We start from the raw sequence: 15,454 nt of genomic DNA on the forward strand, positions 1-15,454 counted from the left end.
GATTGGAAGAAAACATTTGCAAACCACCTATCTGATAAGGGCTAAACATTCTACATCCATAAGAAACTCACACAACTCAACAGCAAAACAACCCAATTAAGAAATGGCAAGGGACACAGAGAAACCACTAACCCTAACTGGGAGAGACTTGTAAGCATGCAATGTGTCCACAGCTACAGAGCTACCTGGGAGAGTTCCAGAGAGAATCTCTAGCTAAAACTGTTGGAGGCACTGGCAGGCTGTGGTCAGCCCTGACAGAGAGAGGCTTTGTGCTATTTGGGGAGGTAGAGCTTCTGGAGAATTGGCCTAGGGCTTCAGGGTTCAGTGCTGCAGTAAGGGGGCTGCATAGAGACTCTTTTAAAAGAGAAGCTGAGGCAAGACCCAATACTCAAAAGGGATGCTATGCTTGTGCATGTGCTTGCAGTGGCTCTTCCAGCAAAAAAAGCAGTGTGAAAGTTCAGTTCAGTCCCAATGAGTCCAGCTGCACAGGAAGAGCAGACAGTGTCACACTGAAGGGACTATGGGATCCGACCCAGCATGGCTGGTGAGCAGGGACTGTGCACAGTGGAGAGTTCTGGCCTGAGTCTTATATAACAGCAGCAGGCTGGACACTGGATGGCCAGGAGCTGAAAGCCTCAGATTCATTGCAGCCAGACAGGTCCCCTCATACTCAGGTATGCCCAACCCCCACTTGTGGGATTGCAGGCTCTGCAGATTAGTGAGGCCAGGCTCAGGAACCCCCATGTTCGGGGCATATCCACAGGGGAAAGAAAGATAAGCTCTGACAGGGCCCTTTCTGAACCTCTATCAGACACTATGAGCTACACTGGATCCTTGGGTCCGGATCCACTGAAACCAGTGGAGCAAATAGATTAGAGACAGGTGCAACAAGGGGTGTCCAGGGCCCTGCCCTGCCTCAGCTGTTACACAGCTCTCACCAAACAGGAAAGAGCTGTCCATTTTGCACAGATTGGCCCCTCACAGGGAACAGACAGCTAATTCACCGAAAACCATACATTATTGGAAATAATCTGAGATGGACCAAGACGGGAGGCAAGGGGGCAGGGAAACACTCCCACCATCTTCCCTGAAGGCTGAACAGAAGCCCCCAGGGATGACCCAGGGATTCTACCCTGCCAGTCTCACCAGAGGCCTTCTCTGGAGGCAGGTGGAACTAGGACTGGCAGTGACGGACATTAGATGAACCACTTCTGGGCCTTATGCTGATGGAAAGCCAGCAGGGCAGAACAGTGGGTACCACTCAAGCCTGAAGGAGACAGCCACAGACTATGGATTGCCTGTAGTCTCGAACAGGCTGCCTAGGACTAGACTAGGACACCATCTGACATCACCAGGGGCAGATCCAGAAAGAGAAGACAGTGCCAAACACTACAATCTATTTTGACAAATTCCACTGTGGTCTTCATTATTTGCATTATTTTTTCTCCTACATAGCTTTTTAATAGTTTTTCTTTTTCTTTAAGTTTGTTCCTGTTATTTCACTACTTTTTTATTTTACTTATTTCAAATCTCATATTTTACTCCTCCCTTCTCTTAGTCCATTTTGCCTTCTTCCTTCCTCTTCTTATTGTTTTACATTTTAGTTTTTATCTTTCTGTGACTTGTTTCTATTTCAAATTCTTACTCCTCTCTATAGCCTCTCAAAACCATTCTTTTTCTCATTCCTACAATATCCTTATTCCCTCCCCACCTTTGTTAATCTATGCATGATATGGTGGTTGTTGTTGCATTTCTTCAGTTTTATTCCTAGATGTTCATTATTATTGTATTTCAAATCTCAGATTTTACTGTTCACCTTTTCTACTCCATTTTGCCTTTCTCCTGCCTTTCTTTTTTCCATTTAAAATTTTACTTTTTCCCTCTCTTAGCCTGGTTTTCACTCCTCATATTTATTATTTCCTCTTCCTCTATCTTCTCAAAATCACTGTTTTTTCCTTTAGACATCTCATAAGCTTTTTTTCTTTCTTTTTTATTCACTCTTATTCCCTTTCCACCTGTATTAATCTTTGCTCATTTGTTATTGATATTGTTGTGGTAGATGTTTTCCTTTAATTTTGTTCCTACATTTTTAGCATTAAAAAAATTAAACCTCATACTATACTCTTTCCTTTACTTACTCCATTTTGCTCTCTTACTTCATTTTTTATTTACAATGTAAATTTTCCCTTTTTTCTTTGCCTTGTTTCTATTCCTTACTCTTATTATGTCTTTACCCTCTCGAAATAATTTGTCTGTCAGTTAGTCATCTCATATTCATTTTTCCTTTCTTACAATAGTCTTAATGTCCAAGCACCTTCATTAATATTTGCTCATTTGTTGTTGATGGTGTGGTTGTGGGTGGGGGTTATTTTTGCAGATGTGGATTTTGTTTCCTGCATTGTTTCATTTTGTTCTGGCAGCACCTGTACAACAGCATACAAAACATAGTATGCAGTGTGATTCTCAGTCAGAGAGCTGGAGAGAACTCACCAGAGAATGACCCAACAACAACCCAAACCCAATTACAAGAGAGCCAACATAAATGGCATAAGTGACATCCCAAGAATATCCAGCTCAGGAGATCAAAGAGATTGCATCACTGAGTCCCGCAGGACTCCCATCACAGAAGGCCACTCCACAAAGACAGGGAGTCAAAGCAGATCAATCTAATACACAGGCACAGACAAGAAGAGTCGCTTAAAATGGGGAGACAAAGAAACAACCCCCAAATGAAAGGAAATCAGGAATCCCCACAAAGAGTGCTGGATGAAACTGAGGCAAGTAATCTATCAGAAATAGAGTTCAAAATAATGGTTACAAGGATGCTCAAGGACCTCAGTGGTAACTACAAAGGACTCTATGGAAGCAACAAGAAACTTACTGGGAACTATGTCAGCATGAAAAAGGACACAGAAACATAAGTAAAAGACAGGAGGAAAATGAAGAATACAATATTTGTGAAAGATAAATACCATGTTATCTTACTTATAAGAGGAGCATAATGAACAAAAATAAAGTAATGAACAAAATAGAACTAGAGGCATGGAAACATGGAACAGACTGACAGCAACCAGAGGGGAGGGGTGGGGAATAATGGTGGAAAGAAGTGGAAGGGATTAATCAAAGAACATGTATGAGTGACCCACAGACATGGAAAATAGTGTGGGGATTGATTACAGGAGCAAGGGTTGGGCTGAATGGAGGACAGCAAAGGGAAAAAATTTGGACATCTGTAATAAAATAATAATAAAAAATAAAATGAAAATCCAGGTTTGAAATAAAAGAAAAGATGATATATATTTATAATCAGAGTTTTGATCTTATATTTCAGCTCTGGAGTTGATGACAACAATGTCATGAGTTAAAGAAAAGGGTGAAGAAACTTCGAATAATGTTCATTTCTGCACAGTCTGAAAATTAAGTTTGCCCAAGACTTGACCTCTCTCCCTCATCCAGCTTAATAAAAATAATTAAAATAGGCTGTTGCTTCTGTGAATGGAAGTCAGTCTCTGGCATAATTTGTAAGATTGTGTGGGTAATTTTCATTTGGAAGATAGGCTTGTCCTTATTTTAAATAAAGATGGAATTTAAAAAGAAGAAATTCAATAATGACTTAATTTTCATTTTTGCTTAATACCAAGTGGTATAATGTAGGTGACTTTTATATCTATGTTTTCAGAAATACAAACAAATTACATTTTTTAAAAGAACAATTATAATTTTATATTTTGCCAATGCCAGCTAACGTGGAACTTCAAGAAATAAAAAAAAATTAAAAAGGACATAAACAGACAATTTTTCAAAGAAGACATATAAATGGCTGGCAAGTATATGAAAACTTATTCAATATCACTAATCATCAGGGAAACACAAATCCAATCCACAGTGAGATATCACCTCAGCCCTGTCAGTATGGTCATTACAGAAAAAAAAAAAAAAAAAAAAAGACAAGTACTGGTAAGGCTACAAAGTTAAGAGGGCCTTGTAAATTAGTATAGCCATCATGGAAAATAATATGGAGGCCCTGTCTAATAAATAGTACATAAGATTTTCCCAAAATTCTAAGAGTTGCTCAACAGCTAAAATTTTAATATTGGCAACAATTATCATTAGTTATTTTCTTTGAAGTGACAGGCTCATTTTGTTTTTGAGAAAATATTTACCTAATATCTCAGGTTGCATAGTTTAAATGTTAGGTGTTCTTTCAAGTAAAAGTATGTTCCACATAAAAAAGCAGCTCACTAGTCTCACATGTCAACTAATCACACAAGTACTTTTCCTTGAGGCAACTGTCACACTTCAGCACAATAATTACTTGTGTGATGTGTGACATGTGACATCACATGTGACACGTCACACAAATAATTATTATTAAAAACCTGATAATAGATTACCATATGATCCAGCAAGGCCTCTTGGGAACCACCCTGTCTGGTATCAGAAGCTGTAACCCCTGCCTAGGCTAAGGCTAAGGGAACACCCTTGGAACCATAAGCCACCAAGGAGACAAGCTTATCTCCCTGACAGGAGCGCTGCTTCTGCTCCTTCATACCTCACCCTGCCTGGACCCCAATGCTTAGTCAGTTAGCCAATGACGGGTAAGATTCCCCAAGGGGGGAATGATCTAAGACAGGCATGATCACGTGGGAGGCCCCCAAAAGAAGGACTTTGGGGGCTACAGCATAAGGGGGTGATGGACTCTCGCCCTTTGGCTTTGACAAAGCCTAGTCCTCCTGCTCTGCAAGAAAATCTCTTAATCTCTTGACTGCCTTACTTCCCTTGCTCCACCTAAGAAACAATGACAGGGTGGTGCCACCCTGTGCTGGGAAGGGTGGATTCCCCCAGCGATCAGGCCTAAGAAAGAACATGTAAATTCCTGTGAAACCTGCTTTGTTTAGAATGCTCTCAGTGGAATGAGAAGGGTCCAAGGAGGAAGTTTGTTTCTTAAAGTCTTACAGCTCTTTGACCCTGACTCAGAAGAGACCCTCAGAGTTCCTCGTTACCTATTGTTTGATCCTTACTTCTAGCAATGAGTAGTGTGCTTTACCTGAATTCTTATGCAAAAGGAACCCAAAAAAAGCCGGTTTGGATGGTAAATCAGCACACTCCCCACTAGAGGGGGTGGCCAATCTGTCCCTACTTCTCCACAGAAACTGGTCTGTCTCTGTGCATGTTTTTCTCGTATTTCAATAAGCCATCCGCAGTGTTCCATGATCACTGCTGGCCGGTGACCCACACATCGAAGGCCTCTTTTAGTCATGTGTCCAACAGAAATAAAATCAGTACCTCAAAGAGATATCGGTACCCCAATGCTCACTGAAGCATTAGTCACAACAGTCAAAATATGGAAACAACCTAATGTCTGTTGATGATAAATAAGTTGTGAAATCTATGTCAGTAAGGAAGTATTATTCAGTCTTAAACAAGAAGGTCCTGCCATTTATGACAACATGGATAACCTGTGGGACATTATGTTAAGTGAAATAAGATGGATGCTACAAAAAATGTATAATTTCACTTATAGTAGAATCTAAAAATGTCTAATACATAGAAGCAGAGAGTAGATAGTAATAACCAGGGTGGGGTAGGTGTTGGGAATTGAGGGATAGACGTTGGTTAAAAAAACCAAAGTCGCAGTCATGTGGGATGAACAAGGCCAGAAATCTAAAGTATAGCATGAGGACTACAGTTCATTTAATAAGACCATATTAAAATCGTGGAAATTTGCTAAGAGAATAAATTCCAGGTGCTATCACCTTAAAAAATATGGCAGTTATGTGAGGAAATATATATGTTAGTTAGCTTGAACTATAGAAATGATTTCACTATGTATGTATCTATATATGAAATCATTATATTATATATTTTAAAGAAAAAATTATTAATAAGAGTAAAATAAATTTTAAGGGTATAAACAGTACAATTTAAAAAATATTATAGAAAAGATAAATTATTTCCTAGAAGCTTTGAGGTGAACAAAAGATGTATAATGAATGTCATAGGGGATTAACTCATTAAAAGTCCTTTGGTCAATTAAATCCCAAAGCATCAATGCAAGACGATATATGTACTCCTACGTTCATGGCAGCACTATTTACAATAGTCAAGCTTTGGAAACTGCCTAAGCACTCATCAGTAGATGAGTGGGTAAAAGAGCTGTGGAATGTTTACACAATGGAATAAATGCTATGTAGCAGTAAAAAAAAAAAAAAAAAAGGAAAAGTGACAACATGGGTGGACCTGGAGACTATTACACTAAGTGAAATAATCCAGTTGGTGAAAGACAAATACCGTATGAGTGGAATCTAATGAACAAAATAAACTAATGAGCCAAACAGAACCAGATACAGAGAATCATGGAACAGACTGCCAGCTGTAAAAGAGGGGAGGAGGGAGGCAGGACTGATGGAAAGATGGTGAAGGGATTAGTCAAAGAACATGTATGAATGACCCATGAACATGGACAACAGTGTGGGGATTGACTGTGGCGGTATGGGTTGGGCTGGGTGGAGGGGGACAATGGGGGAAAATTGGGACAACTCAGAGGATAAACAATAAAATATTTCAATTAAAAAGAAAATGTATCAATAAACATGAAGCAAGAAATCCACAAATTGTGGGGATATCCATCTTACTTTATGTAAGACTGGGGTGAGTATTAATTTTAGTTTGGCATCTCAATGACAGCATCTCTTTCTATAATTAATAAAATTGTAGCCTACAGTCTCTGAAATAAAACTGACGACACACAGTCCTCCACTGTGGCAGTAACTATCTATGTAGATGAGCTTTGTTCTCTTCATTAACCAGGTAAATGGAGAACCATGAGCCCAATTAATGGAAAGCAGTAGTTCTCATAGTGTTATCTGAAAAATCCCCAATAGTCTTTCAGATTGTCTGTGAGGTTAAAATACATATTTTTAATAATGACACCAAAATGTTATTTGACTATTTCACTGTGTTTACATTCACACCGATGGTACAAGGGTAATGGTGGATAAAGCTGCTAATGCCTCCATATGGATACACATGGTTGATACCCAATTATAATAACAGGTACAGTATTCTCCATTATAGTTGAAAAGTGCTGATTTCAGTTGAGAATGTACTTGAGGCAGTGGCAAAATTTTTATTTGTTAGAACTGTAACTTATAAATATATGTATTTTTTAAAATAATGTGTGTGATGAAAAGGGGAATATGCATGAAGTACTTCTGCTGCATGCTGAAGTGTGACCGCTGTCTCAAGGAGAAGTACTTGTGTGATTATTTGATGTGTGAGACCAGCGAGCTGCTTTTTTATGTGGAACGTAATTTTACTTGAAAGAACCACTAACATTTAAACTATGCAACCTGAGATATTAGGTAAATATTTCCTCAAAAACAAAATGAGCCTGTCACTTCAAAGAAAATAACTAATGATAATTGTTGCCAATGTTAAAATTTTAGCTGTTGAGCAACAGCTAAATTAGAATTTTGGGAAAATCTTACACACTATTATGAGTTTGATAGCTTTACAATAGTTAAAAACTTTTCCGATGAGATTGGAGAGGTTATTCACAGATAAGATTTTTTATTTATTGATTGATTTTTAGACAGAGAGGAGAAGAAAGAGAGAGATAAGATTTTTTGATGTTTTAATAGTAATTTTTTATAATTCAAAAATAAGCCAAATATTTTGCACTTATAGTATAAAATTGTGCATGGGTAAAAGAGCCATTCAAAATATAAAAAAGTAAAATGGGTTTTAAGAGTGTGAAAGTTTCATTGATCAAGCTTTCACATTCCACATTACAACTAACATTTAGCAATCTATTATTACCAAGTTTTGGTATAATATCAAAGAAAGATATTCCCAATTATCTGAAAAGGCTCCTTAAAAAAAACCCCTTTCAGGTCCAAATATATGTGTGTAAAGCCAGATTTCTTCAACTACTTCAGTGGAGCAATTATTTTGCAAATGTTCAATCAGACAGATTGAATGCAGAGGCACATATGAGAATTAAGTTGTCTTTACTTAGCCAGACAATAAGAATATTTGCAAACTATGTGAAACATTATACTTTTTTATCATTTTTATGTTTGTTAAGTATAGCTTCTTTCCATAAAAATACTCTATTTTATGTTATTTATGTTAATATGTAATTTATTTATCTTTTTATTTTATAAGAATTAAATAATAAATATACTTAAGACTTTTCAATTTTCTAAGGATAAATAAGACTCAAAACACTGGATTCAGTGTTTTCTAAAAAGCTCTTAGCAGTCAACAATAATTTTTGAGAGTATAAAGACAAAAATCCTTGAGAATCACTGTGCATAGTAAATCTAAAAAGGAATCTCATAATAAACATCTGTGTGAAGGAATAATCACACAGCAGAATCACGAGATACTTTATACAGCAAATCTTTGAACATCTACTATTCCAGGCTTTGTTTCTCTTTCATACTTACCCCTACCAACAAAAGTTAAATGTCTCACTTTTATAAAAATACTAGTAGAAAAATGTATGTTTATCATATCATTAAAATTAGCAGATGAATATATAAAGTATGAAAGGATTGCATTTATTTTAATAAAGTTACTACCTAGTAACTACTTATAATTAATAACAGTTACCAGATCACAGTATTTAAGCGAGAAGGTAAGGAATAAAGAACCTAAATGTTAAATAATTATTATAAAATACTTCTAACTGAAAATCAAGCAAAATGGAGATAAACTTTTTAAAGATTAGGAATAAATGGTAAAATATAAGGAGTTAACAGGTGTTTGATTTAGAAAAAAATTGGTGGGACCCATCTAGTCTATGTAGTGTAAGATACTAAGTTTCATTTGATTTGAAGCAAAACACACAGGCAAACAAACAAATGAAAACAGCACCCTGCCTGCCACTGTATAATAGGTGTCACAAATATATTTTAAATGTATCAGCACAAAGCAGAACGAATTATTGAACCTTCTAAAGCATTTCTTTAATTATTAAATATAAACAATTATCCCCTTCACTATAAAGGAGCCCACTGAATTTTATTCGAATATGTGCAGTTTTCATAGTCTTCTATGTTTTTTTCCTTAGCACTCTTCATAGTCATGCATCCATTTAAACATTTCATCCACTACACTATAAACTCCTTAATAATGGTCACATTGTGACTGTTTATTCATGTTGGACCAGAGCACACAGTAGGATTTCAGTACTTCTAAAAATTTTGGTAGAATAATTAATGTGTTTCTGCTGTTGACAAACAGGCTTTTATGCTATCCTGCATCACCACTGCATCTTACCTAACTTGTGTGAACATATTCCAATGCATTACAAGGTTCTAAAAATGATCCATTCTTTAACTGTCAGGGAGTTTTTTAACCAATTTATATGATACATTAATGCCTAATACTGTATTAACTGTATTATCTCTTCCCCTCAACACATGTAGAGATTTCTATGGCAAGAGAAGATTATCTGAAAGGAATGTGTCACCAAGATGGCAATTCAAGCACAAGGACAACTTTTTGAGAGAGATATAGTGAAAGAAAGAAACATTAAGGGAAAGAACTATATGGGAAAATATATTTGTAAGTGATACCTCAGACAAGGCTTTGATTGCCAAAATATATCAAGAACTCACATGACTCCACTCCAAGAAGACAAACAACCCTATTAAAAAATGGGCAAAGGACCTGAACAGACACTTCTCCAAGGAGGGCATACAGAGAGTCCAGAGACTTATGAAAGGATGCTCAGCATCACTAGCCATCAGAGACATGCAAATTAAAGCCACAATGAGATACCAGTTCTCACCAGTTAGGATGGCCATCATAACCAAATCAAAAAACAACAAGTGCTGATGAGATTGTGGACAAAAGGGAACTGTACTAGTACACTGTTGGTGGGAAGGCAGACTGGTGCAGTCACTGTGGAAAAAAGTTTGGAATTTCCTCAGAAAACTAAAAATGGAACTGCTTTTTGACCCAGCTGTACTACTGTTGGGATTATACCCTCAGAATCTTGAATCACCAATTCAAAAGAACTTATGCACCCCAATGTTCAAAGCAGCACAATTTACAATAGCCAAGTGCTGGAAGCAACCTAAGTGCCCATCAGTAAATGAGTGGATCAAAAAACTATGGTACATTTACATGATGGAATATTATGCAGCAGAAAGAGAAAGAAGGTGCTCCTGCCCTTCATGAGAGCATGGGTGGAACTGGAGAGCATTATGCTAAGTCCAATAAGCCAGGTGGTAAAAAACAAATACCATATGATCTCGCCTGTAAGTGGAACCTAATCAACATAACAAAGAAGCAAACAAAGTATAACCAGAGACACTGAAATAAAGAACAATCTGACAGTAACCAGAGGGAAAATGGGAGGAGTTAATTGGGGGAAAAGAGGGAAGGGCCATCAAGGAACATGTATAAAGGATACATGGACAAAGCCAAAGGGGGTAGGATAGAGGGTAGGAGGAGAGGATGGCTGGGGTGGGGGACCATGATTGAGGGGAAATGGTGACAACTATACTTGAACAACAATAAAAAAACATTAATAAAAGACAAAACAAGAAACATTGTAGCACCCTGAACAATCAATATAACTGCATGCTTGACTATCAGTGTGCTTTTATTTACACACTGTGATAGATGATGTTTTTGAATTCTGAATTACTGATCTTTTGTTATATGATGTTTGTTATACAACACAAAGAAGAAACCCACTGTAAATAGATATTCCAACATAATTGGCATATAGCTTACAAATTCTATTATCTACAAGAAAGCAAATTGGAATGTGGAAATGTGAAGAAAAATCAAAATGAAAGGAATATAGTCTAGTCCTGATTAGATGATTTCAAGTGGAAATTTTACCTTTTGGTGTAGTTATTTGAACAATTATTTGAAAAATCATTAGCGGTGTTTTACCTGCAATTATCCACGTTAATTTTTTTTGCTGCCTTGGATGGGATAAAAGACCTCCAATTATTGACTTCTACAACTTCTATGCAGCCAGTGAAATTCTCAATTGGTCCAGGAATCTAAGAAAGAGGGAGAGAGAATTTTTACAATTTTCTTCATGTTGCAAACTGGTCAGAGCGCAGCATCAGATTGTAGGGCTGATTTCATTTATTCAACATTGGTAGAAAGTAATTCAACTCTTTTCATAAATAATTTCAAAAATTAGTAGGAAAAATTTTTTTCAAAATTTTTGAATAAGGTGGCTTATTAAAAAATTATGGGGAGTCTATAATCTTACTAAATGAAATACATGATTATTTCTATATGATTAAAGAAAATGTTTTAATTATTATAGTGAATTATCATTGAGAAATGATAGAGGATTCTACTGTGTAAATGTACCATAGTTTTTTGATCTACTCATTTGCCAATGGGCACTTAGGTTACTTCTAGCACGTGGCTATTATAAATTGTGCTGCTATAAACATTGGGGTACATAGGTTCTTTTGGATTGGTGTTTCAGTGTTCTTAGGATGTAATCCTAGCAGTGGAATTGCTGGGTCAAAATGCAGTTCCATTTTTAGTTTTTTGAGAAAACTCCATACTATTTTCCACAGTGGCTGCACCAGTCTTCATTCCCACCGAAAATGTACTATGGTTCCCTTTTCTCCACAGCCTCCCCAGCACTTAATTTTTGTTGATTAACAGCATTATAACAGGTGAAATAAGCCAGGAAGTGAAAGACAAATACCATATTATCTCACACATAAGTGGAACCTAATCAAACAAGCAAGCAAAATATAACCCAAGACATTGAAATAAACAACAAACTGACAGTAATCAGAGGGGAATGGGGAGAGGGGTAATAGGGGAGAAAATGGGAGGGTCTTCAAGGGACATGTATAAAGGACCCATGTACAATGCTAGAGGAGGTTAGGATTGATGGTGGGACGTGGGGATGGGTGGTGCCAGGGAGAGTGGTGGGGGGAAAATGGAGACAACTGTACTTGAACAACAATAAAAACAAGAAAGAAAGAGAGAGAGAGAAAAAAAAGAAGGCTGGTGTTGCTCAGTGGATTGAACACTGGACTGTGAAGCAAAGGGTTGCCAGTTCTATTCCCAGTCAGGGCACATGCCTGGGTTGTGGGCCAGGTCCCCAGTAGGGGGCATGTGAGAGGTAACCACATACTGATGTTTCTCTCCCTTTCTTTCTCCCTCCCTTACTGTGTCTCTAAAAATAAATAAATAAAATCTTAAAAAAGAAAACGTTTCTTTATAAAAATAAAGAAAGAAAAATGGCAGAAGAGAAAAGCTGATACACTTTTCCGTCTTTTATCTTTGTTCCTGGCACTTTTCCTTTCATACATTAGTACCTTATTCCATTCATAGCTATAGAAACATCAAGAAACATTGTTTTACCTGGACTCAAAGAAAACTGAGTAAGCTGCAAATACTTGTGACATCCTATGGCCCTGATGCATTCTACCTATCTTTCATGTTCACTCATGTGGCCTATCCTTTCTAAGAATAACCTAGGCAATGCATGGTATCCAGAACGATTGTGAAACGGCCAAAAGCAAAAAGAGAAAATAAGGACATTGGAAAGCATTTGCTTTGAGGAACGAATATAACCTCTTAAAGATAAACATAAATATGACTTTTTATTCTATTCATTGTAAATATAATACACCAGTAATATGTGTCTATATACATTTAAATTTATGTAAAAAAGGAAAACTAAAAGGGGGCACATCTCAGAACTGAATAGTTAGAAATAAGCAGTATTGTTTCTGTTATGCTTTCAATATTATTAATAATTTCAAGCTAAGCGGGACCAACTTATGACTAGGGCAATCACTGAACTTATTCACTGAAAAATAAGTTGTCTGTTTTGATTTCTGAATTAAAAATATTTACCATTCTCAAGATTTGGTTTCTTACTGCAAAGTTGCAATATTGCAGTTTATTGCAATAAACAAGCGAGAGAATAAGACCTTAACCTTGTTTAGAAACTTTAGGGTGAATATATTTTATTTCATCTTTTAACTTAGTCTTAGTTTAATAACCTTTAAATATTTTCTTCCTTTTTCCTATGTATGCTCAAATGTACTACAAACCCTCTCAACAAGTAACATTCCATCAAGTGTCAAAAATGACTGAATTAGAAAATAAAACAATATTTCACACAGTAAGTTTACAAAGAAGTCAGTTGATTCCAAGGGGAAAAAAAAGAACATTTGGCTTCTATATGCTGCAGAAGGGAAAGCATCAACTTGTAATTGGTAGTGTAAAGTTTTTTTTTCACATTTTCTTAATCTTTGTTCAAGTACAATTGTCTCCATTTTCCTCTTACCACTCCCCCCACCAGTCATACCCACTTCCCACACTTGATCCTACCCCTCTTTTGTTGTGTCTTTTATAGACCTGGCTGGTGTGGATCAGTGGATTGAGTGCTGGCCTGAGAATTGAAGAGTTGCTGGTTTGATTCCCAGTCTAGGGAACATGCTGGGTCTCTAGTATATGGGACGAGAGAGGCAACCACATATTGATGTTAGCTTAGAGTTTTTATAAGCTTCATTAATCTTTTTGGTTTTCATATTTAGTTTTTATCAGTTAAACATAAACCTAATTTTTAGATTTAAAAATAAAGTTTGCATCTACCTTTTCTGAAACATCACATTTTAGTTAGTATATTTTAAATAAAGAGGAGAAAAAAATGGGACAACTGTAATAGCATAATCAATAAAATATATTTAAAAATTAAACAAAAAATAAAATGGTTTCAGAAAAATGCTTTTGCTGGCAATGATTTGTAAATGTTATAACTTTGTAACATAGCTCAACAATGGCATAATGTGTGTGTGTATTTAAAAATACATTTTCTGTGCTTATGAAGATCCTTATTATTTATTAAAATGAAGAGTACAGAGAAAGTTACAGCTTTTTAAATAAATACAACTTTACCAGAGAGCTATGAAAAATGCTCCAAAAATGATTCTATGATTATTACTCTATTGGGATACTTCTTGGAATTCTATGATTCAATCTCATGCATATATTGTGGGTTAAAATATAAACATTAATTTATTCACCTTGGATTTTGAAAATGGCAAGAAAAAATTTCCATAGCCTTTAAAATTGAATAAATTCAAATTTGTTTCTCATGGTTTCATAGACTCACAACTCTCCAGTTCTCTCAGACATCAAATTCAGGTGGTCTCGTTCAGGATGGGTTATTTGATCTCATGTATGTACTTTTCACTTTAAATATGGAAATTTTAGTTTGTAAAAAGTTAAATGTGTACCCAGAAATACTAAACTCCAATCTCATGGTTTTTAGAAAATTTGTGGTGCTGAGAAAAGTTTTCCCTTGAATTGGATTAATTTATAATAATCTGGTTAGGTTTCTTGGATAGGACTCCTAAAAGTAAAAGGAAAACATAATATGCATAATTGATATGACAAGTTATAATATAACAACATAAAATAGCTTCATTAAATATAAGAAATTATACAAGGTCACCTATATTAGATTATAGGAGTGGGAAAGTTGCATGTTATCTTCCTTTCAAAAAGAAAAATATTGTACTTACATACACTCCTGCAATATCTCAAATCCAGTTCTTATTTTTATTCAAGACAAATAATGAAATAATGACTCCCAGTTATTTTTAAACAATGTGACATGGAAAGGTAGTATGCCACCACATAGTAACAAGTGTGAGACTCATTGTACAGAACAGTAATAATAAGAATTTTATTTTTAATTTCGAACTTGGATTGTCTCAAAGTTCTAGGTATATCTTCACTACTGTATATTTCATTTTTCCATCACTATATTAAGAGAAGAATTTTTAGTTCTGTCTTTGGGTTTCGATGGATGGCCATTGCTCTTATTCCTTTAAAGAGAGTTGAAGTTGGTGAACTAACTATACCTTATAAACGCTCTATGTTAACATTCAGTAGCAGTTACACAAAAGTTAGAGGGCCTTCCTGACAATAACTTAGAGTGCATATACAATGTTTAAAATTTATGAAAAATAACTTTAAATGCAAACATACAATATAAATTTTTTGAAAATTATGTGCCTAAACATTTGATGTTACATAAAAAGTTTATGCAAGTGAGGGAAGTGTTTATTTTTAATCTTTCTGACAGAGTAGAGACACAATTACTTTAAGAAAATATGGATTATTGGTTAACCTACTAGGAGTTAATTTCAAGGCCTAGTTTCTCATTCTTTTGATTCAGTAGTTTATAAGTTCTTTCTATTTACATTGTATTTGTTCATAATGCTTTTAGTGGTTCACTAGTATTTCTAATGTAACCAACCTGGCTGAATTAAGGGACCTTTTAGTTTAGTGAACTTTGAAAACCAATCAAGTTGGTTAGGAATCAAGTAAGAAATACTCAATTGGCATTACAAAAACAATTCCTTTCCTCTGTTATACATTGCTTTATCAATTATTTCATTTGCTTTTGAAGGTCTTATATTACACA

General features: G+C 35.7%; 1 protein-coding gene across 1 annotated transcript in view; it reads right to left on the reverse strand.

Moving 5' to 3' along the window:
* The window catches only part of LOC114494052 (protein eyes shut homolog), a 294,169-nt gene that overhangs the window by 36,438 nt on the left and 242,277 nt on the right, over positions 1-15,454 (reverse strand). The window contains 1 exon segment of the mRNA XM_036022595.1: positions 10,921-11,033. Coding sequence (XP_035878488.1) covers positions 10,921-11,033 — 113 coding nt within the window.

Source organism: Phyllostomus discolor, chromosome 4 (assembly GCF_004126475.2).
Source record: "Phyllostomus discolor isolate MPI-MPIP mPhyDis1 chromosome 4, mPhyDis1.pri.v3, whole genome shotgun sequence".
NCBI classification, from domain to species: domain Eukaryota; kingdom Metazoa; phylum Chordata; class Mammalia; order Chiroptera; family Phyllostomidae; genus Phyllostomus; species Phyllostomus discolor.